We start from the raw sequence: 22,927 nt of genomic DNA, 5'->3' as shown, positions 1-22,927 counted from the left end.
AAACGGGGTTTGTACATACATACTTACATATATACTATATATATATATATATATATATATACACACACACACACTACATATATATATATATATACACACTACATATATATGACATATATTTATTTGTATATATATATATATATATATATATATATATATATATATACATATACATACACACACACACACACACACACACACACACACACAGGTGTATGTGTGAATATATATATATATATATATATATATATAAGAAAATGTACTTTTAGACAATATGATTTGCCTGAGTGGCTAGGAGACACCCAGAATGGATTAGAAAGGACAGATAAAAAATTTAAAAAAAGAATAAAAAACTAAAATAAATAAAAAATGTTTTTATTTAAAAAAAATTTAACTTGCGACCTCCCGCTGTCCAGATTTTGGACGCTGGCGGGCCATAGTTTGGGGACCTCTGATTTAGACTACCGGCGAAGCATTTGTTAAACACAAAAAGTAGCATGATCTTATGGTCAGGAATGACGTAGTTGGTCAGCTTTTGCTGCACAGGTCAATACTAATAAATATATTTTCGCCACTTTTTCTATAGGGATCGAAAGGCCACATGCCACTGCTTAATAACTGTTTATTAAATACACTTTTGGTAAATTGACTTAGTTGTGATTTCCCTCCCTGCAAGAAAGTTTAAAATGATCATATATTAATGCAGTATGAACGAGAATGTTTTAATGTAGACACATAGAATCACCATACTGTTGTGATTATATGCATTAAGTGTTCATTCAAGGCTAAAGCAAAATATCGAGATATATATCGTGTATCGTGACATGGCCTAAAATATTTAAATATTGATAAAAGGCCTTATCGCCCATTCCTACTTGATAGCACTTTTTGGAGACACATTTTGTCAGAAAAAGGTGAGAACAAACAAGGCTCATTCGTATCAACGCTACAGACACACAAGAAATTGGATTCTCAGTATGACTTACTAAAAGAACTTGTGAACAGATATAGTCCAAGACACTATTGGAGATGTATTTAAAACTGTTGAAAAATAGTATAAGATATTGCAGTGTATACTATGAGCAGATCTAAAGCTGTTTGAGTTGCTTGTGTGTGTGTTGAATTCACTGGGCAGTTAACACTGTTTATATCATGTCACACTGTTTACACATTACACACAGCTATCGTTCACCCAGCCAACACACCTCCTATTACAAACAAGACATATCAGGATTTACCATTCCCAGCCACGGGTGAACTCAACTGAACCGCTGCCGGGAACTACTCTGGCTTCCTTTTAAAAAAATTAGTGCGCGTAAGCGGTTACGTGTTGGATGAACATCTGCCAGATGGGTGTCGTCACGATGTAGCTGTCGGATGGGTTGTTGTTTGTTTTGCCTTGCAAAACTTGGCCGGAGGACGTGTGTACCAGCAGGAGGTAAAGGCCCTACGGGCAGGACGCCGCCTTCTTCAAGACCTGAGGTCAGCAGAGTGACATGCCAAGCTTAAGGAGATTATAGCCGGCTATAGACCGACCGTGGAGCTGCCCTCTTCAGTGGCCACCAGCATGCATAACACATGGTCAATGTGTGCTGGCATTGTAGTCGTCAAGCGGTTAGTCTCGTTTCATAATCAGTAGTACATTAGGTCGCGAATTTGGGATTTATGCTCCATTAAAACTGTGGCAAGAGCATTGATTCAAAAGCTGCCGCTATCAATTGTTTTAGGGATCGAGTAACCTATTGATTATTCTGTTCGATTAATCGAGTAAAACAAACTTTTATACCTCAATGCGTATTTCAGGGAAAACATTTGAAATTTAAAAAAGTGTTTTGCTTGCCATAACCGTCATTCTTTTTTAATAAATGCACATCATCAACATTGAAATTATAATAAAAGTTAGCATTAATTAAAAAAAAATGCTCTATTGCAGAAGCTGTGTGAAAACTATGTCAACGTATTTTAATGAGTTGGGCACTCTCAATTTTGATTGTTACAGTCATTGAGTGATTAATTAAAGAAACAAAATATAAATCAAAGCTTTATTCTAATTAAATTAATTAATTTGATCGATTAATCATTGCAGCTCTAACTGTTTTGTCTTTTAAGTGCATTATTTGTTTGTACTTTGTGGTGGTGATGTTCCTATTGTTTGTCTAGACCAGTGGTTCTCAAATTAGGGTACGCGTACCCCTGGGGGTCCATGAAGGTATGCCAAGGGGTACGTGAGATTTTTTAAAAAATATTGTAAAAATAGCAACAATTCAAAAATCATTTATAAATATATTTATTGAATAATACTTCAACAAAATAAGAATGTAAGTTCATAAACTGTGGGGGAAAAAAAATACAACAATGCAATATTCAGTGTTGACAGCTAGATTTTTTGTGGACATGTTCCATAAATATTGATGTTAAAGATTTATTTTTTTGTGAAGAAATGTTTAGAATTAAGTTGATGAATCCAGATGGATCTCTATTACAATCCTCAAAGAGGGCACTTTAAGTTGATGATTACTTCTATGTGTAGAAATCTTTATTTATAACTGAATCACTTTTCTCTTTTAAACAAGTTTTTAGTTATTTTTATATCTTTTTTTTTTTACAAATAGTTCAAGAAAGACCACTACAAATGAGCAATATTGTGCACTGTTATACAGAAACTGATGACATAGTGCTGTATTTTACTTGTGTCCTTGCGCAAGACACTTTACCCACCTGCTCCCAGTGCCACCCACACTGCTTTAAATGTAACTTAGATATTGGGTGTATGTAAAGCGCTTTGAGTCACTTGAGAAAAGCGCTATATAAATATAATTCACTTCACTTCACTTCTTTATCTCTTTTTTTCAACCAAAAATGCTTTGCTCTGATTAGGGGGTACTTGAATTAAAAAAATGTTCACAGGGGGTACATCACTGAAAAAAGGTTGAGAACCACTGGTCTAGACTACCACACTGACACATACTTACACATACGAATAAAACATTTGGTGTATTTGGTACCGGAGTCTAATTGGGGTGACAGTAGTAAAGTGAATTATATTTATATAGTGCTTTTCTCTAGTGACTCAAAGCGCTTTAGATAGTGAAACTAAATATCTAAGTTACATTCAAACCAATGTGAGTGGCACTGGAAGCAGGTGGGTAAAGTGTCTTGCCCAAGGACACAACGGCAGTGACTAGGATGGCAGAAGCTGGGATTGAACCTGGAACCCTCAAGTTGCTGGCACGGCCACTCTACCAACCGAGCTATACCGCCCCTAGTCCAAAAGCAATGGACCAGTACGTAAGGTCGCTAAAGAGAAACCAGAGAACTACCAAGGTACCATAGACACTGGTACTGAGCTCACTACTGCTCAAGATGCTTGTTTATGTGCCGCCTCCTCAATGCAGCTTTCTATTTCAGGTAGAAATTGTTCCTCATTGTGTGTTACTGTAATTCTGGCCAGTGTGTATAGCATGTTCAATAATAGAATTGAATATCCCCTCAGAGAGACAACAAATAGCCGTTGCCCTTCTCCCTTCTCTTATTAATGAGGCTTTTACAGGGGGTAACCTGAGCAAAGTGACACACTGTACCTTGTTCAGACCAGTTCAAAACCAAGTCTAATGATAAAAGGACATTTTTCACTCTGGCCTTTTCTTTACTTTTTCTTGAATGTGGCTTGAGAAGAAAGATTTGCGAGTGACAACGACGCACGCCAAAAACTATGACCCAGCGTCTCAGTATTTCACTTTACTGGCAATGAGGACAGATTGGTTAAGATTTGTGTTGTGTGGCGTCTACTGGATGTGTTTTGACATATATGCAACCCTGATTGTATAAAGAAAAGCACAATGAGTCAGTGTTTGCTCCATCTGCTCCTTGTCAAACACGGGATGAGGGGAGACAATGACGCAAACACACCGACTGTAATGGAGGACTATCACTGCAAGCATCAGTGGTGTCTATTTTCCAGGTAGCATGTTGAAAAACCACAAGTTTCCCAAGGGAGGCGATCAGGCTATTGCTTCACATTGTCACAGTACAAGGTGGAATTCCCCTTAATAAACCACAGCTCCTTAAAGGGGAACATTATCACCAAACCTATGGAAGCGTCAATATATACCTTGATGTTGCAGAAAAAAGACCGTGTATTTTTTTTAACCGATTTCCAAACTCTAAATGGGTGAATTTTGGCAAATTAAACGACTTTCCTTTTTATCGGTCTTTTAGCAATGACGTCAGAACGGGACGTCACCGAGGTAACACACGCGCCATGTTAATTTTCACATTACAAACACCGGGTCTCAGCTCTGTTATTTTCAGTTTTTTCGACAATTTTTTGGAACCTTGGAGACATCATGCCTCGTCGGTGTGTTGTCGGAGGGTGTAACAACACTAACAGGGAGGGATTCATGTTGCACCACTGGCAAGAAATCTGCCGCCAGACCCCCATTGAATGTACCAAAGTGTCTTCACATTTGACCGGCGATGCTAAGACAGACATGGCACAGAGATGTATGGATAACCTGCAGATGCATTTGCAACGATTAAGTCAACGAAATCACAAAGGTAAGTTTTGTTGATGTTGTTGACTTATGTGCTAATCAGACATATTTGGTCACGGCATGACTGCCAGCTAATTGATGCTAACATGCTATGCTAATCGACGGTAACATGCTATTTACGCTAGCTGTATGTACATTTGAAACTAGATACCCACATTTAATGCGAAACAAACACTTACCAATCGACAAATTTAAGTTGCTCCAGTGTCACAAGATGTGAAAGTCCTGATCGTTTGGTCCGCACATTTTACCGGCGATGCTAATAAGGCAGCCATGCTATGGGCCACTTCATTAGGTACACCCATGCTATGGCCAAATAGCGTCAATAGCTATTCGCTCAATAGCCTCAATTTCTTCTTCAATTTCGTTTTCGTTATCTGCCTCCATACTCCGACCATCTGTTTCAATACATGCGTAATCTGTTGAATCGCTTAAGCCGCTGAAATCCGAGTCTGAATGCGAGCTAATGTTGCTATATCTTGCTGTGGTAACCGCCATGTTGTTTGTATTGGCAGCCCTGTATGACGTCACAGGGAAATGGATAGTGGTTTCGAAGATAGCAAAAATAAGGCACTTTAAAGCTGTATTTAGGGATATTCCGGGACCGGTAACATTTTGAAAAAAACTTCAAAAAATACAACAAGCCACTGGGAACTGATTTTTATTGTTTTTAACCCTTTTCAAATTGTGATAATGTTCCCCTTTAATGGCCCTGCGATGAGGTGGCGACTTGTCCAGGGTGTACCCCGCCTTCCGCCCGATTGTAGCTGAGATAGGCGCCAGCGCCCCCCGCGACCCCAAAAGGGAATAAGCGGTAGAAAATGGATGGATGGATGGGTTCCCCTTTAATGCCAGAAGCACTCATGTAGCCCTCGACACCACAGTCTTTAAAGCAGACCAGGGCAAATTAAGGCCCGGGGGCCACATGCGGCCCTTCAAGCTTTTTAATCTGGCCCGCCGGACATTGCCAAAACATTTTTTTTTTTATCTCTAAGATGGAAAGTGTAGCTACCATTTTTAAAATGCAGTGATTTTTTTCAAATGACCGTAAGTCTTGAACTTGACAAAGTATTTCAATAGTTGTGCTTTTGAATGATATACTAGTTACTATTGTAATCTAAATAGTTACTATGGTAACTCAGACGAGGCACCAAGCAGTGTGGGCGGGGAGCGTTTGTCACGGAGTGTTTCCAGAGTGGCCAGCCTGAAACGCGGGTGTCAGGGACATATGCGGAAGTAGATTTTTACTAAAAAGTTCTAAAACTTAGTGATATATTAGATTGTAGGTGGGGGTTTTTTTCACCCTTCGCGTTCATATTTTGCTGTGTTTGTTGCATTTTTGTTGCGTTTTGGCATGATTGTAAAATATATCATATGTTGTCAATATTCAGTGTTTTATCGTTCATAGTTAATATTGTAAATCCCGCATTCTTTATTGACAAGTACATTCTGGGTGTCTCATTCAGTAAAAACGATTTTAATTCCATTCCGTTGTTAAGGCGGTCTTTAGCATTCAATCAGACATTATTGTGAGGCTTAGTATTATTGTTCCTCCAGCCCCCTGACACATTTTTCCTTTATATTTGGCACCCCCCGGGTCAAAATAACTGCCCAGGCCTGCTTTACAGGAATAATAACTGTGTTGGGTCATTTGTAAGTGGATAGTGAATCTGTACTGTTATACAAGCTGTATACTTTAGAGTAGTCAGGGTTTAGTATTGTCCCTTGAAAATATAGCATCTTCTGCAATGGAAAATTGTTTTTACTTTATTTCTTTTGTCAGTTTCTGAAAAAAATAAGCCTGTTACGCAAATCACAAACACACTACAGAGGAAGCTTGTTCTTAGGACAATATACACTGTGATAAGCTCAAAAGTGAGGGTTTTTGGGAGGTACAGTGCTTATTATTGGTAATGCAAACCGGAATAAAGGACTCTGTTAGTGCTGCATAGCCTCAACATGTAGATCTGGCACTGGCATTGTTGAGCCACATGCTAAAAGTGCCTGCAGGCAAAGTTATTCTGCATGCTTCTATTGGACTCACTGTTCCTATTAGCTCACTGGCAAATGAAAATAAACTTTGTGCAAGCTGACTCGACATTCTTTACTTGGACATGTTTCTTATATGCCAATTCCAACATTAAAAGTGAACCTATGATGAATCTTGTCTTTTCTGGCTTAAATATGTTCCGATGTCAGATACTCATGTTTAACTAAGCCATCCATCCATCTTCTTCTGCTTATCAGAGGTCGGGTCGCGGGGGCAGCAGCCTAAGCAGGGAAGCCCAGACTTCCCTCTCCCCAGCCACTTGGTCCAGCTCCTCGCAGGCCAGCCGAGAGACATAGTCTTCCCAACGTGTCCTGGTTCTTCTCCGTGGCCTCCTACCGGTCGGACATACCCGAAACACCTCCCTAGGGAGGCTTTCGGGTGGCATCCTGACCAGATACTTGAACCACCTTATCTGGCTCCTCTCGATGTGGAGGAGCAGGGGCTTTAGTTTGAGCTCCGCCACTCATATTGGTCGCTTGTGCCCGTGATCTTGTCCTTTCGTTTATAACCCAAAGCTCATGACCATAGGTGAGGATGGGAGCGTAGATCGACCGGTAAATAGAGAGATTTGCCTTCCGGCTCAGCTCCTTCGTCACTACAACGGATCGATACATCGTCCGCATTACTGAAGACGCCGCACCGATCCACCTGTCGACCTCACGATCCACTCTTCCCTCACTAATGAACAAGACCCCCTCCACTTGGGGCAAGATCTCCTCCCCACTCCAAAACTAAGCCAAAGCGTCAAATCATAAGATTCATGAATTTTGGCGTGAGCTGGTTTTGGATGCCTATGTTCAAAGGGTTTTGCAGTCTGGCTATATCGTGAAGTCACAGCGAGGTGGACGTACTTATTTGGTCATTGCGTCGAGCTCTCAGCCAGAGGGGGCGAAGCTCTTCCCCCTCTGCCTCAAGCTATACATAATGTGCATGACAACACAAGACATGCGACATGCAGTGATTTATGCTCAGAGTGCGCAGGTTTTTTTTTTTTCAATTTCAAATTATTGGGAACGTTTTATCAATTTTTACCAACACAATTTTTTTCTTAAATGGTTAGGTGTCCAAAAGGAGTGTGAAAAAGCAGAGCTTGTCTAGTCTCACCCGTGTACCATAAGGAACATTTTAAGTGAGCCAACTGAACCCCATTTGGTGTACCTAATGTAATGACCAGGTGAATCTATATACGTTTATTTTTGAACATGTGTGGGGGGAAAAAAGAGCGGTGACGACTTTGGGATATACATGTATGTTTTCAAAAGATAAATTACCATACTTTTGAAAAGGGTGGGACGTGGTTTCATTTGCAATCTGCATCTTGAAGACGGACTTAAAAAAACAAGTTACAAAAGTGACTATGGAGCAAAATGTACACCAAAAGCATATGATCTCGACCACAAGGACGTGTTTGAAATGTAGACAAATATCATAATAGGTTCCATTTAATAGTCACTTGCAGTCATCATCATGGGGCAAGCCTTTGTTCCCACTGTTCATACTTTTCTCTTTCAGTGCTGGGAAGCCTCCAAAGCACGGTCCAGAATACAAAACGGCAGATTGTTGCCATGGGATAAGCTGGTTGAAGACAAGAGAAACATCTTGTGCTGTGCCTAATTACGTCCCCTCTAAAGGTTGTGCAATTTTCTCAGGCTTCAGACACAGAGCTTGATTGGAAAGGAAGGAGAAATCGGGATGGACCACATTTGGTTGATTGCACAGCGTGAACAACTCAATTGTTGGCTTTTGACCTTCTTATAGTGTTCGATATTCATTCAAAAAGGCTCGGAAAGATGTAATTTGCTAATTGGCTTTAAGAGAAACCAGATGGTAAAACCAGCATGCATGTACCTACAGCTCTTCGGGGCATGCAAACAGAAAATGGAACACATTTTCTTAATTCATCTGGTGACCTCCCACAACTACAGAAACCTGACCGATTCTTAACTGAAACATTTTGGACTAATCTGCCATTGTTTTGAAGTATTTCACATGTACTGTTTTGCAACATGTTTTATCACATTGTTGTTGTTAAATTATTTGTGGTGGCCTGACACAAATAAATTTGGACAACCCCAATTATATTTGGCGCAACATGTTGCTCATAAACACATAATAATGGGACTGTCTATGAATGCAACTTGGCGTCATAACTCAAACTGTAAAGGATATTGCAACTCCGCTTCTTAAAAAGGGTTCTATTATACAAAACCAACTTTTTATAGATTGACATGTATCCTCTGCTGTTGCAATTTCTCATAGAAAGTAGCGTATAGTTCGAACTTAACCTGACGGGAGACTCGATTACGAAGTAGGGCTGGGCGATATATCGATATATCGCGGGTTTGTCTCTGTGCGATATAGAAAATTACTATATCGTGATATTCTCACACAGTTGCTTTTAGCTGCGGGCATTACACTTCATGCGTTTCCCACTCTTTCTTGTCTCTCCTTCTCACAGAGACTTAAAACAAGCGCACCTTCTTATATACGTCACATCCTGTCACGCGTGCAATGTCACACGCCCTCCCCAAGCAGAGAGGTAGCTACATGGATAACATTAGCTGTGGTGGTAACGGTGTGTTGCGAGTGGTAATAGGAGAGAGAAAAGGTGCCAATCTGGTAACAAATTGAGGAAGAAATCATTCCCAAAAAAAAAACAGCACGGGGTGCACCGTCGGCGGTGGTTTGGCTTCAAGTGGGAATATGTTCAACATTTATGCGGCAAAAGCGTTGCAACAAAAAGTAGCAGCACTAATAATTTGAAACATCATTTGAAAAGTCACCCGCTAGAGAATGAACAGTGCTTGAAACTGCATGTCAACATCTCCGTTCGATGCCACACCCACAAAATGCCGAAGCAACCATTTCCACATCAACACCGTATGAAAAAAAAATCACCAACAGAAGGAGATAGATAGCCTCTGCGGAAAACTACCACAGAACAAAGGACATACTCTATTTGATTTCCTATTATGCAGCTCATTTTTATTTGTCAGTTTTTGAAGTATCTTGTGAGTTGAAATATAAAGTACCAATGATTGTCACACACACTAGTGGGAGAAATTATTCTCTGCATTTGACCCATCACCCTTGATCACCCCCTGGTAGGTGAGGGGAGCAGTGGGCAGCAGTGGTGGCCGCGCCTGGGAATCATTTTTGGTGATTTAACCCCCAATTCCAACCCTTGATGCTGATTGCTAAGCAGGGAGGTAATGGGTCCCATTTTTATAGTCTTTGGTATGACTCGGCCGGGGTTTGAACTCACAACCTACCGATCTCAGGGCGGACACTCTAACCACTAGGCCACTGAGTAGGTTGTTCACGTAAATGAGTCAAAAAATAAAGCTAATGTTGATCCACGCTGAGAAAGTTAAAGTTAATGTACCAATGATTGTCACACACACATTAGGTGGAGAAATCATTCTCTGCATTTGACCCATCACCCTTGATCACCCCCTGGTAGGTGAGGGGAGCAGTGGGCAGCAGTGGTGGCCGCGCCTGGGAATCATTTTTGGTGATTTAACCCCCGACTCCAACCCTTGATGCTGAGTGCCAAGCAGGGAGTAATAGGTATGACTCGGCCGGGGTTTGAACTCACAACCTACCGATCTCAGGGCGGACACTCTAACCACTTGAAACCATTTGAAAATGCGGACGTTTGTCAGCACTACTGTCTGATTTCAATCAATGCAAGTCATCAGAATCGGGTAATACACCAACTTATATTCTTGTCGTCATGGAAGAAAGGAATCTATACGCGTTAAGCATGCTTGTATTATCAGCTCGCCTGCAGAAAAATTGTGGGCACCCCTCTTACAGACCTTCTTTTCATGACAAAACATGAGAACTAATCAAAACAAAAGCATGTTGACAAAAATATTTCAGAGCTTTTGGAACCAATAAAACGAAACAAAAAAGTTGATGAGAAATGAAGTGTTAAGAAAGTAAACACTAAGGAACACTTGAGCAAAACCACTGAAATCCATGTACCGTATTTTTCGGACTATAAGTCGCAGTTTTTTTTTCATAGTTTGGCCAAGGGTGCGACTTATACTCAGGAGCGACTTATGTGTGAAATTATTAACACATTACCGTAAAATATCAAATAATATTATTTAGCTCATCCCCATAAGAAACTAGACGTACAAGATTTTATGGGATTTAGCGATGAGAAGTGACAGATTGTTTGGTAAACTTATAGCATGTTCTATATGTTATAGTTATTTGAATGACTCTTACCATAATAACATTAACATACCAGGCACCTTCTCCGTTGGTTATTTATGCGTCATATAACGTACACTTCTTCAGCCTGTTGTTCACTATTCTTTATTTATATTAAATTGCCTTTCAAATTTCTATTCTTGGTGTTGGGTTTTATCAAATAAATATCCCCAAAAAATGCGACTTATACTCCAGTGCGACTTATATATGTTTTTTTTTCCTTTTTTATTATGCATTTTCGGCAGGTGCGACTTATGCTCCGGAGCGACTTATACTCTGAAAAATGCGGTTTATACTATTGTACATTTTTAGTCTACTTCATACCTCTTGTTTTCGCCCTCCTTTTGTGCCCTTGTGTACACAATCCTTTTTATCAAGCAAGCAATCAATCAATCAATGTTTACTTATATAGCCCTAAATCACTAGTGTCTAAAAGGGCTGCATAAACCACAACACAAACGACTACGACATCCTCGGTAGGCCCACATAAGGGCAAGGAAAACTCACACCCAGTGGGACGTCGGTGACAATGATGACTATGAGAACCTTGGAGAGGAGGAAAGCAATGGATGTCGAGCGGGTCTAACATGATACTGTGAAAGTTCAATCCATAATGGATCCATATCTTTATCCTTTCCATCCTTTGTAACTGAGCTACTTTGTGGAGCGATTTCCTTTGTGGATCATTAAAGTTTGTCTAAGTCAGGGGTGTCAAACTCATTTTAGATCCAGGCCACATGGAGAAAAATCTACTCCCAAGTGGGCCGGACTGGTAAAATCACGGCAAGATAACTTAAAAATAAAGACGACTTCAGATAGTTTTCTTTGTTTGAAAACAGAAAAAGCACATTCTGAAAATGTACAAAAGTTAATGTTTTTTTACACTTACATGTTGCGTTTAATAATATTGTATCTTTATCTGTCATTATTTATACTTTCTGAATTAAATGATTTGATAATGTTCATCAGTCAACTCATGGGTGTTACTTTTCTATCTGTCAAGATAAAAATAATATCAAAATCAAATTACAGGATGTTGTGGAGAGGCGGAGCCGACGGGCCAACAGCAGGATAGGACAAATCATGGTCCTACCAAAGATGGCGGCCAGGAGGCGGAGTATGCAGCGGAACAGAGAGGCGGGGCGCGCCTGGAGTGCCGCTGCAGCCATCAGAGCCAGGTGCGTAATTCACACACCTGCTCTCAATCTGTGCATCTTCTCCTGCTGTATAAAAGAAGAGAAGGAGGAGCAATCGGGGCAGAAGACGGAGGAGAATCAACAGACGAAGACGACGAGAGCGACTAGAAGGAAGATGAGCCCGCGCGGAAGACGCAGTCACCGGCCACCGAAAGGGGAGCCGAGACTAGCAGCAAAGGAGGTCGCGCTAGAAATTGGCGCGACCGACTGGGACCAACCACTGTTTATTGAAATAATAAATGAGTGTCAAACCTGCTACGAGGCGTCTTGTATCGATGGTCCATGCAATCCGCATGATGACAGCTGGAAACCTGTCACAATGTTATTTATGTAGTTTGCTAATTTTCCTCCACTGGTGCACTAACATGTGGTTTATTTTGTACATATGTAGCATCATCTACAAAGATACAAAAAAATTGCTATTGCGACATCTAGTGGACACATTTAGAACAGCTGTTTCTTTCATTCAAAAAAATTCAGGTTAATTTTTATACTTAGCAAACTCCAGATAAACCCTGTTCGCGGGCCTAATCCGGCCCTCGGGCCGAAGGTTTGACACCCCTGCTCTAAGTCATTCCCACAGGATTATGTTCAGCGCTGATGGACACTGGGAAAATGTGTGTGTGTGCAAGTGACTGACCTGGATCTCCTCGTAAGCCTCGTCGATAGTGGTGACCTGGTGCTGCTCGTGAAGCGCCGGCTCGTCACAGAAGAAGCACACCAGGCTTTTGTCGGTGAGACAGAAGAGCTTGACCTTTTCGTGGTCCTTGCAGGGGTACGGGCTCCTCTGAGCGTTGAGGATGGCGTCCAAGGGGAATGCCGAATAGCGCTCCACAATGTTGGAGAGCTTGAGGCTGGGGGACAACAGTGGGTCGGCGAAGGTGCGTCGGCACTCGGGGCAATCGCGCGCTCCGTGGGGCTCCTGCCGGCTCCAGTGCTCGGTGATGCACTTGCGGCAGAAGTAATGCTCGCAGCCGAAGCTGACGGGGTCCTGGTAGATGCTCAGGCAGATGGAACAGAGGAGCTCGTCCTTCAGGCAGCAAGCCATTTGCAAAAAAAGGGGACACTCTGGGGCGCTTTAATCCTCAGCAGTGGAAAGATCTACTGGCATTCTTCGGCAGTGTGGGACTCCTCGGGCTTTTTGGGGTCTCTGTTTGAAGACAGAAATATCACAAGAATCATCACTGGAACTACGTTTACACTGCAGGCTGACGTGGCCCAAATCGGATATTTTCAAATTTTTTTCCAGCCGACTGTTTACACTGCAAGTAAAATGTGGTCTTTATCAGACTCCAGTGTAAATTTGCACAAGCCTCAATGTGACCTGATTGTCCTCATTGCGTGCGCAGTTTGATAAAGTGAAAACGAAGGAAGTTGACCGGATTCCGTAAACGAACAAGGAAGTCACTACCGCTATTACAAAATAAAATAAGTCCATCCATCTATCCATTTTGTACCTCATGTCCCTTTTTGGGGTGGCGGGGGGTTCTGGAGCCTATCTCAGCTGCATTCGGGCGGAAGGCGGGGTACACCTTGGACAAGTCGCCACTTCATCACAGGGCCAACACAGATAGACACACAACATTCACACTCACATTCACACACTAGGGACCATTTAATGTTGCCAATCAACCTATCCCCAGCTGCATGTTTTTTGGAGGTCTCCACACCTTAAAAATTAGTGTTTTATGTGAAAAAGAGTAATATAATGCATGAATTAGTGTTGTCCCGATACCAATATTTTGGTACCGGGACCAAAATTATTTGGATAATTTTCGGTACTTTTCTAAATAAAAAGGGACCACAAAAAATGGCATTTTTGACTTTATTTTAACAAAAAAAATCTTACGGTACATTAAACATATGTTTTTTATTGCAATTTAGTCCTTAAATAAAATTGTGAACATACAAGACAACTTGTTTTTTATTAGTAAGTAAGCAAACAAAGGCTCCTAATTTAGCTGCTGACATATACAGTAACATATTGTGTCATGTTCCATTCTGTTATTTTGTCAACATTATTAAGGACAAGTGGTAGGAAGTGTATTATTAACCTACTTGTTCATTTACTGTTAATATCTGTTTACCGTATTTTTCGGAATATAAGTCGCAGTTTTTTTCATAGTCTGGCCGGGGGTGCAACGTATACTCCGGAGCGACTTATGTGTGAAATTATTAACATATTACCGTAAAATATCAAATATTATTTATTTCATTCACGTATGAGACTAGCCGGATGTCAGCAATCGTCACACACACGTCAACCAATGAAAAGTCGGCAGAGGCGAGTCATGGCAGAAATGCATTGTGGGAAAAGAAGATGCTACCGCAATCGTCACACACATGTCAACCAATGAAAATTCGGTGGAGGCGGGTCATGGCATAAATGCATTGTGGGGAAGAAGACACTACCTGCTACGGTACATTGGCGGTAACTTATAAAAACCAAGGGCTGAACAAAAATGGAACCGAAAAGGAAAGCATATACTGCAGGTTACAAGCTGGAAGTGGTGAAATACGCAGCAGGAAACGGCAATAGAGCAGCAGAAAGAAAGTTTGGAGTAAACGAGAAACTTGTATGGGACTGGCGAAAAGCGGAGACTACTATTACTTAAATGAAGAAAACTAAAAAAGCTAATCGCGGGCAACGAAGGAGAGCGCAGCTTCACGGCAACCGGGAGAATGCGCCATGCAACTTTTCTGGATGTCATCGGATGGATCGACAAAGCATGGGCTTCAGTGACAACCGAAACCATCCTGTCCGGATTCAGAAAGGCTGGAATAATTGGAACTGCACCTGACGATGACTCTGACGTAAGCGACGTACCGATAGAAGAGGAAGCGGCGCATCGTCTTCCTTTGGAGTTGGCAGAATTGTTTAGAAGCGACACCGAAAACGGAGATTTCATGGGATTTAGCGAGTGACAAATTGTTTGGTAAATGTATAGCATGTTCTATATGTTATAGTTATTTGAATGACTCTTACCCTAATATGTTATGTTAAAATGTCAGGCACCTTCTCAGTTGGTTATTTATGTGTCATATAACAGCCTGTTGTTCACTATTCTTTATTTATATCAAATTGCCTTTCAAATGTCTGTTCTTGTTGGATTTTATCTAATAAATTTCCCCCCAAAATGCGACTTATACTCCAGTGCGACTTATATATGTTTTTTTCCTTCTTTTTTATGCATTTTCGGCAGGTGCGACTTATACTCCGAAAAATACGGTACTTTCTCTTTTAACATGTTCTGCGATGAGGCGGCGACTTGTCCAGGGTGTACGCCGCCTTCCGCCCGATTGTAGCTGAAATAGGCACCACCTTCCCCCGCGTACCCAAAGGGAATAAGCGGTAGAAAATGGATGGATGGATGGATGGATATCTACACTTGTGTTAAAATGTAATAATCATTTATTCTTCTGTTGTTTAGATGCTTTACATCAGTTTTGGATGACACCACACATTTGGGTATAGATTCGATACCAAGTAGGTATCATACATTGGTCATTATCAAAGTCCTAATGTGTCCAGGGACATGCCATTTTTCCTGAGTTTATAAACATAATATACATTTAAAAAAAACGAAACAAGATGTTGCGATGCCAAAAAATATCAACGTAATCGTAGTAATATCGACTACACATGCTATTGTACTTGGTATCATTACAGTGGATGTCCGGTGTAAATCCAACAATGGCGTTTATTTACATTTTGATGCCGGTGTAGTGAAGCATGTTTAGCTATTCCTCGTCCAGCATGGATGATACTTGTAAGAAACGTACTTTATTTGTCGCCATGGAGGCGAAGATTAGTGATTTAGAAATAGCTAAAACACTAGGGCAGGATGTTAGCCGCTAGCTAGCTAACCTTGTCTTAAAGCACCTCTTCCAGTGGGCGTTTCAGTGTTATAACTTCACCTTTATCATTAGTTTTTAAGCCAAATTGCGTCCGTTCTCCCATTTTTGCGTTCACACTGTCTGCTTGTAAGTACTCCGTGATTGTGTGCTGCCGAACATGCTCCTCTGCTCGTAAACTAGCAATGAAACGACGTGACAATAGGGGGAACAGGGGGGTGGCGGACCGGTACTTTTCAGAGGCAGTATAGTCCCGAGTATGATTCATTAGTATCGCGGTACAATACTAATACCGGTATACCGTACAACCCTAGTATGAGTGGAAATATATAATGTAATATATTGGGGGGGGTTATAATATTTTTATGGCTGTTGAGTAGATGCAACACAGACATCAGCGTGGATCAACAATAGTTTTATTTTACAACTCATATACGTTAACAACTTATGCAATGTACGTAACCTGTAAGCAAATACGCCACAGAGTCAATTCAGGTCGTTCAACAATCCCTAATCTTCCAAAATCACAATATATATTCATATATTACATATAAACTACTTTTTGCGCACTATTGACTAGTGATGCATTGAAAATTTGGCTGTCGAAAAAATACTTTGCTCACCTAAACCGGACGTCGTGATGAAATATCCACTTCCGATAACGGGCTGCATCCTTCTCCAACCATATCGCTCACCCGAAGCTGACGAAAAAGTCGCATTCGGGTCGCATTGCGTTTAGACTGAAGTCGCATTCAAAAAATCTGATTCCAATCGGATTTGGATTACCTACTAATGTGGGCTGAAGCTGATGCTAAAAGATCGGATTGAAAGAACTTTGGAGCGTTTAGACTGGCATATAAAATCCAATCCCTCTCACTTAATGGCGAAATAATCAGATATGGTGTACAGTGTAAACGGGCATTGAAGATTCATCAGCAGGGCGGTCCAAAGTGCAACCCATGGGCCATTTCAAACCAGCATCTTGTTTTGTTTTATTTATTGGCACATGCCATAATCTAAACCAGGGGGCACCAGGTAGCCCGTAAGGACCAGATGAGAAGCCCGCTGGCCTGTTCTAAAAATAGCTCAAATAGCTGCCTCTATTTTTGAAATTGTATTTATTTACTAGCAAGCTGGTCTCGCCTTGCTGAACATTTTTAATTCTAAGAGAGACATAAATCAAATAGAATTTGAAAATCCAAGAAAATATTTTAAATAGTTGGTCCTCACTTGTTTAAATAAATTCATTTATTTTTTTTACTTTGCTTCAGAAAGACAATTTTAGAGAAAAAAATACAACCTTAAAAATGATTAGGATTTTTAAACACATTTACCTTTTTTACCTTTTAAATTCATTCCTCTTCTTTGCAGACAATTTAAATCAATGTTCAAGTATTTTTTTTTATGATTATTGTAAAGAATCAGAAATACATTTTAATTTAATTCTTCATTTTAGCTTCTGTTTTTTCGATGAAGAATAATGTGAAATATTTCTTCAAACTTATTATGATTAAAATTCAAAACAATTATTCTGGAAAATCTTGAAAATCAAATTTAAATCTTATTTCAAAGTCTTTTGAATTTCTTTTAAAATTTTGTTCTGGAAAATCTGGAAGAAATAATGATTCGTCTTTGTTAGACATATAGCTTGGTCCAATTTGTTATATATTCTAACAAAGTGCAGATTGGATTTTAACCTATTTAAAACATGTCATCAAAATTTTTAAATGAATCTTAATCAGGAAAAATTACTAATGATGTTACATAATATATTTTATCAATGTTTTCAAAAAGATTCAAATTAGCTTGTTTTTCTCTTCATTTTTTTTCAGTTGAATTTTAAAGAGTCTAAATTGAAGATAAACTAAGTTTCAAAACTTAATTTTCATTTTTTCGTGTTTTCTCTTTTAAATCGTTCAAGTAAATGTTTTTTAATCATTTATTCTCTCCAAAAAACCTAACGTAAAAGGAAAAAAAATGTACGACGGAATGACAGACAAAAATACCCATTTTTTATATATATATATATATATATATTTATTTATTTATTAAAGGTAAATTGAGCAAATTGGCTAATTCTGGCAATGTATTTAAGTGTGTATCAAACTGGTAGCCCTTCGCATTAATCAGTACCCAAGAAGTAGCCCTTGGTTTCAAAAAGGTTGGTGACCCCTGATCTAAACAATAAAACTAAGTATCATCACTTTGAACAATGACAAAGTTTTAGTGTTTTCTTCAAATGGCTTAGCATCTGCACATGTGGCAGCCTGCTACAAATAAATTGGGGCCACGATTAAAAAATGTGGCTTTGTGTGTTGAATGGTCTATATTTTTGCAGACACCTTTTTAAAACCTTTTACTTCGTATGTTTCATGTCAGCTTCCGGTTGTGCTCAGGTTATGACTAGAATTAATTGGTGATATGAGTTTTTATGGCTTCAGAACATTTGGTTGAAGCATTAATGGCTTCTCCTCAATGTTTGTGATGTTTTATTAGCGTTCTGTTCTCAGAGGCGGAATGGCAGCCATGTTTCTTCCGTAATTTGACTGCTATACGAATGAGCTAAGATGACAAACCTACAAAAGCTGATTTAACATTCCACTTCAACCCTTGTGTAATGTTCATATTGTTGTTACTCAGCCAGCGTTTTTGGGTCTGATGGACCTGTTGCATTCTGTGGCTTTTAATGCCTTACAATCAAACACTTTTATGTTAAAATACTAAACAGATGTTTATTGGGATAAGGTAAACATCTGTTCAGTGTTTGATTGTGAGGCATTAAAAGCCACAAAATGCACCGGGTCCATCAGACCCACAAACACTGGCTGAGTAACAACAACATGAACGTTGAACGGAAAATTTCTCTGCCAGTTTCTGCGTCCCACAGGGATTCTTCTTTTGTGTTTCTGCACCTGCGGTTCCCACAAAAGGTTGCAACATTGTTTGTCAACACTGTCTGCTCTCGTTTTCTCGCACATTTGACCCTCTGATGTTCTGTGTACCGACACTCTGTCCTCTTCCTGTCTAGGCTTGCTGTGTGTGTGTGTGTGTGTGCATGTGTGTTTGTGGTGGTACACAGAACATCAATTTCCCCACTTCTATTAGTCCCAGGTCCAGTGGACCCGGACATGTTATATGTAATAGAAATGTGTAGGGGCGGTGTATGGTGTGTGCTCATTAAATGGTAAATGGGTTGTACCTGTATAGCGCTTTTTCTACCTTGTTTTTTAAGGAACTCAAAGCGCTTTGACACTATTTCCACATTCACCCTTTCACAAACTGATGGAAGGAGCTGCCATGCAAGGCGCTAACCAGGAACATTAAATATGTATTCTGATATACGTTCTTCACAGAAATTGAGCCAAAGTCAGTGAGTCTCAGGTTGAATAATGAATTAATTCTATCATTTCTCTTTTAATAAAAAATGAAAACGGTTCCACAGACCCGAACACCACACAAGGTGTGTCATATACAAGTATTTTTTATTACAAATGTAAATACCAATATGCACTTTATACGAATTAAAGAGATCGGCACTAGACCACAAAATAACAACATGTTGCCCCTATGTGTTTCGGATACTAAACTTAGTTTATTTGGTGTCTGTTATTATAGCCAATTATTAGGGGTGTAACGGTACGTGTATTTGTACTGAACCGTTTCGGTACGGGGGTTCCAGTTCAGTGCGGAGGAGTACCGAACGAGTTCCACACGAACATATGAAGTAGCCGCCTATGCTAAAGTCTTGACAAGCTGCTCCGCTCCGTTCTGCCTCCGTCTCTGTCTGTACACAGCACCCTGCATTGTCGCTCCTACACAACCATCTGATTGGTTACAATCGTAGCGGTAACAAGCCAATTTAGCAGTGCGCATTCAGAGCGCATGTCGTCAGCGCTTCATCGTTGAGCAGATAGGTCTTTAGCAGGGGAGCAACGGACACTCCCCAAATTATACTAAACACTTCCAAGTCAACTACTTTCTAAACATCACAATGAGCCCGTTGACCTTCTAGAAACAAACTGCAGCTCAGCTCACTCGCAGTCTTGGTTTGAAGTGAAGGCTAGTTAGATTTTAGCGTAACGTTAGCTCATTTTGCAGTGTGTGCGTGTGTGTGTGTTACGGACAGTGTTGATTGAAGTGTGCGGAAGCAGCAAAAAAGGACATTATATTAAATGAAGAGTTTCTGTCTCTGATAGTGTATATAATAATGTAAGTGCATCATAAAGCTTACATGTACTCCATGGTGTTCAGGGATGAATAGTCTCTCCTATTGCTATTGTACTATTATTTCAGCAATAGTTACATTAATCATTAGTAATGTAGCAGCCTGGTTTTGAATGGCAGGGTCCCTGCTATCACATGTTGATACAAATATAACATTTACATAATAAAAATCAACTACAGGCTTCCCCAATGCTGTAATAAATTAAGCAAGATGAGTTGACTTGAAACTGTTAAATGTTGCACTTTTTATATGTAGAAGAAAAGTTGTGTCATTTTATTTCATCCAAGCAACAACTTGAGGCAGTTTAATGTGGATTAACGTGGGCAGAACTATTATAGTGTTCCCAATGTTAAAAGGATCAAGCCATTGTTTACAAATAAATAACCCCAAAATGTATATGTTGTTGTTTTCTTACTGTACCGAAAATGAACCGAACTGTGACCTCTAAGCCGAGGTACGTACCAAACCGAAATTTTTGTGTACCATTACACCCCTACCAATTATGCAAATTGGACATTGGCATTGTTTAGGCCACGGCAAACTAGCGCCACGGATGGGATGGCAATTTTGTGGGAGACAAAACACTGCCTCTAATATTGGACTGTTTTTAGCGTGATAAAGACTTCAAAGTGAACCTGCATCCTCCATTAATTCTGTATGTAAAAAAAAAGTTTCACACCCGTCATGAAGCTTGAGCAACAATACTGTTTGGTCAGCGATTACCTAAGTTCTCTTAAGTGAGAGTACAATGTAACGTCATCTGCATCAGGGACATTTCAATGCAAAACATCACGTGAATCCACATGTATATTTGGAGTAAAACAGTGGATTTTATTCATATTCTATGGGGTTTGTGAAGAACTTAAGCGTACAGTGTTTACAAGATGTATGGAGGAAGTAACGCACTGCATTCATTCATTATTATTTAGTAAGTTTTTACAGTAGAAACTTGATTTACAAACCCCTCCCTCACTGTACAAACATTTTGATTTATGAGCCACAGAGTGGCAATAGACATTAAACCAACATTGAGAACTTGTTGAATTAGTTCCTGACGTTGAGCAAAACAAACATCACGTTGAAACAACATGCTTTTTTAAAGACGTTTAATAAATGTTGGGTTGTGACGTTGATTTAACCATTGAAATTTGGTCATTTCCAAACCACCAACGTGGATCCAATGTTGGACATCAACATTGTCCCAATTTACGAATACAACTATTATGCAACGTTATTGCAAAGTCCGTTTTAAAAAGCAAATGTATGTATAATCAATGGTGTGTCAATGTCTTGTTCCTGATAGGTAGGGCTGCACAATTTTGAGGGAAAAAAAAATAATTGCGATTTTTCTCTCCAAAATTGCGATTGTTATTATTTTATACACGAAAATGCATAAAACTGCGAAAATAATGAGTGAAGGAAGGTATGTTACTTTTACACTGTCAATCAACATAATAACACATTACAACAAAATGCAGTAATTTCCTTTCAAAAATATTTGGCTTTATGCAGACAGACATTTGTCTGCATCATGATCTTAAACTGAAGACATAACTAGAGATGTCCGATAATGGCTTTTTTGCCAATATCCGATACCGTCCAACTCTTAATTACCAATACTGATATATATAGTCGTAAAATTAACACGTTATTATGCCTAATTTTGTTGTGATGCCCCGCTGGATGCGTTAAACAACGTAACAAGGTTTTCCAAAATAAATCAAGTCAAGTTATGGAAAAAAAAAATGCCAACATGGCACTGCCATATTTATTATTGAAGTCACAAAGTGCATTATTTTTTTTAACATGCCTCAAAACAGCAGCTTGGAATTTGGGACATGCTCTCCCTGAGAGAGCATGAGGAGGTTGAGGTGTGGGGAGGGGTGTATATTGTAGCGTCCCGAAAGAGTTAGTGATGCAAGGGGCTCTGGGTTTTTGTTCTGTTGTGATTATGTTGTGTTACGGTGCGGATGTTCTCCCGAAATGTGTTTGTCATTCTTGTTTGGTGTGGGTTCACAGTGTGGCGCATATTTGTAACAGTGTTAATGTTGTTTATACAGCCACCCTCAGTGTGACCTGCATGGTTGTCGACCAAGTATGCCTTGCATTCACTTGTGTGTGCGAAAAGCTGTAGATATTATGTCACTGGGCTGGCATGCAAAGGTAGTGCCTTTAAGGTTTATTGGCGCTCTGTACTTCTCCTTAGATCCGTGTACACAGCAGTGTTTTAAAAAGTCAGAAATTTTACTTTTTAAAACGGAAACCGATAATTTTAAAACTGATACCGATAATTTCCGATATTACATTTTAAAGCAGTTATCGGCCAATAATATCGGCAGACCGATATTATCGACATCTCTAGAAATAACCGATTAAAAACTTTACACTTGTTATATGTAATAACAATGCACTTAACCATTTTTAAAGGATATACACTTGTATTTCTCATCACTGTAGAATTGTTTCCCATTGTACTCTATATACTAAATACATAGACAAAATAAAAATGTAGACCTTTTTCTGTAAGCAAAATTTTAAACTTAAATAAATTAAGTGGGCGGGTTGATTGATCTTACTGCAAGCTCAGCAATGCTGTCGTTAGCTACCGTGTTCAGTGCTTCTTTGCGTGCTTTCCATTTATTTTTTTTAGCCTTTGAACAGCGTTTCTAGTTCTGCTGGCTCTATACGAGTCTGCAAGAAAGCCGTGGACAAGCGATGTGTGGTTTGCAAAATGTACCTGTAATTTTCTTAGATTAATAACATTTAATACAAATTTTTTTTGACAAAATACAACTGGAAATAACAGAATATGTTACAGCAGACA

The 22,927-nt window shown here is 39.7% G+C and overlaps 1 protein-coding gene across 1 annotated transcript in view; it reads right to left on the bottom strand.

The window, feature by feature from the left end:
• trim62.1 (tripartite motif containing 62, tandem duplicate 1) overlaps nucleotides 1–22,927 on the bottom strand; it is a 95,457-nt gene that overhangs the window by 67,635 nt on the left and 4,895 nt on the right. Inside the window, exon 2 of the mRNA XM_061888671.1 lies at nucleotides 12,664–13,173. Coding sequence (XP_061744655.1) covers nucleotides 12,664–13,071 — 408 coding nt within the window. The 5' untranslated portion in view covers nucleotides 13,072–13,173. The remainder of the gene's footprint in view (nucleotides 1–12,663; nucleotides 13,174–22,927) is intronic.

The sequence above is a fragment of the Nerophis ophidion genome, linkage group LG02 (assembly GCF_033978795.1).
Source record: "Nerophis ophidion isolate RoL-2023_Sa linkage group LG02, RoL_Noph_v1.0, whole genome shotgun sequence".
Lineage (NCBI taxonomy): Eukaryota > Metazoa > Chordata > Actinopteri > Syngnathiformes > Syngnathidae > Nerophis > Nerophis ophidion.
This window is presented reverse-complemented; position numbering and strand designations above follow the sequence as displayed.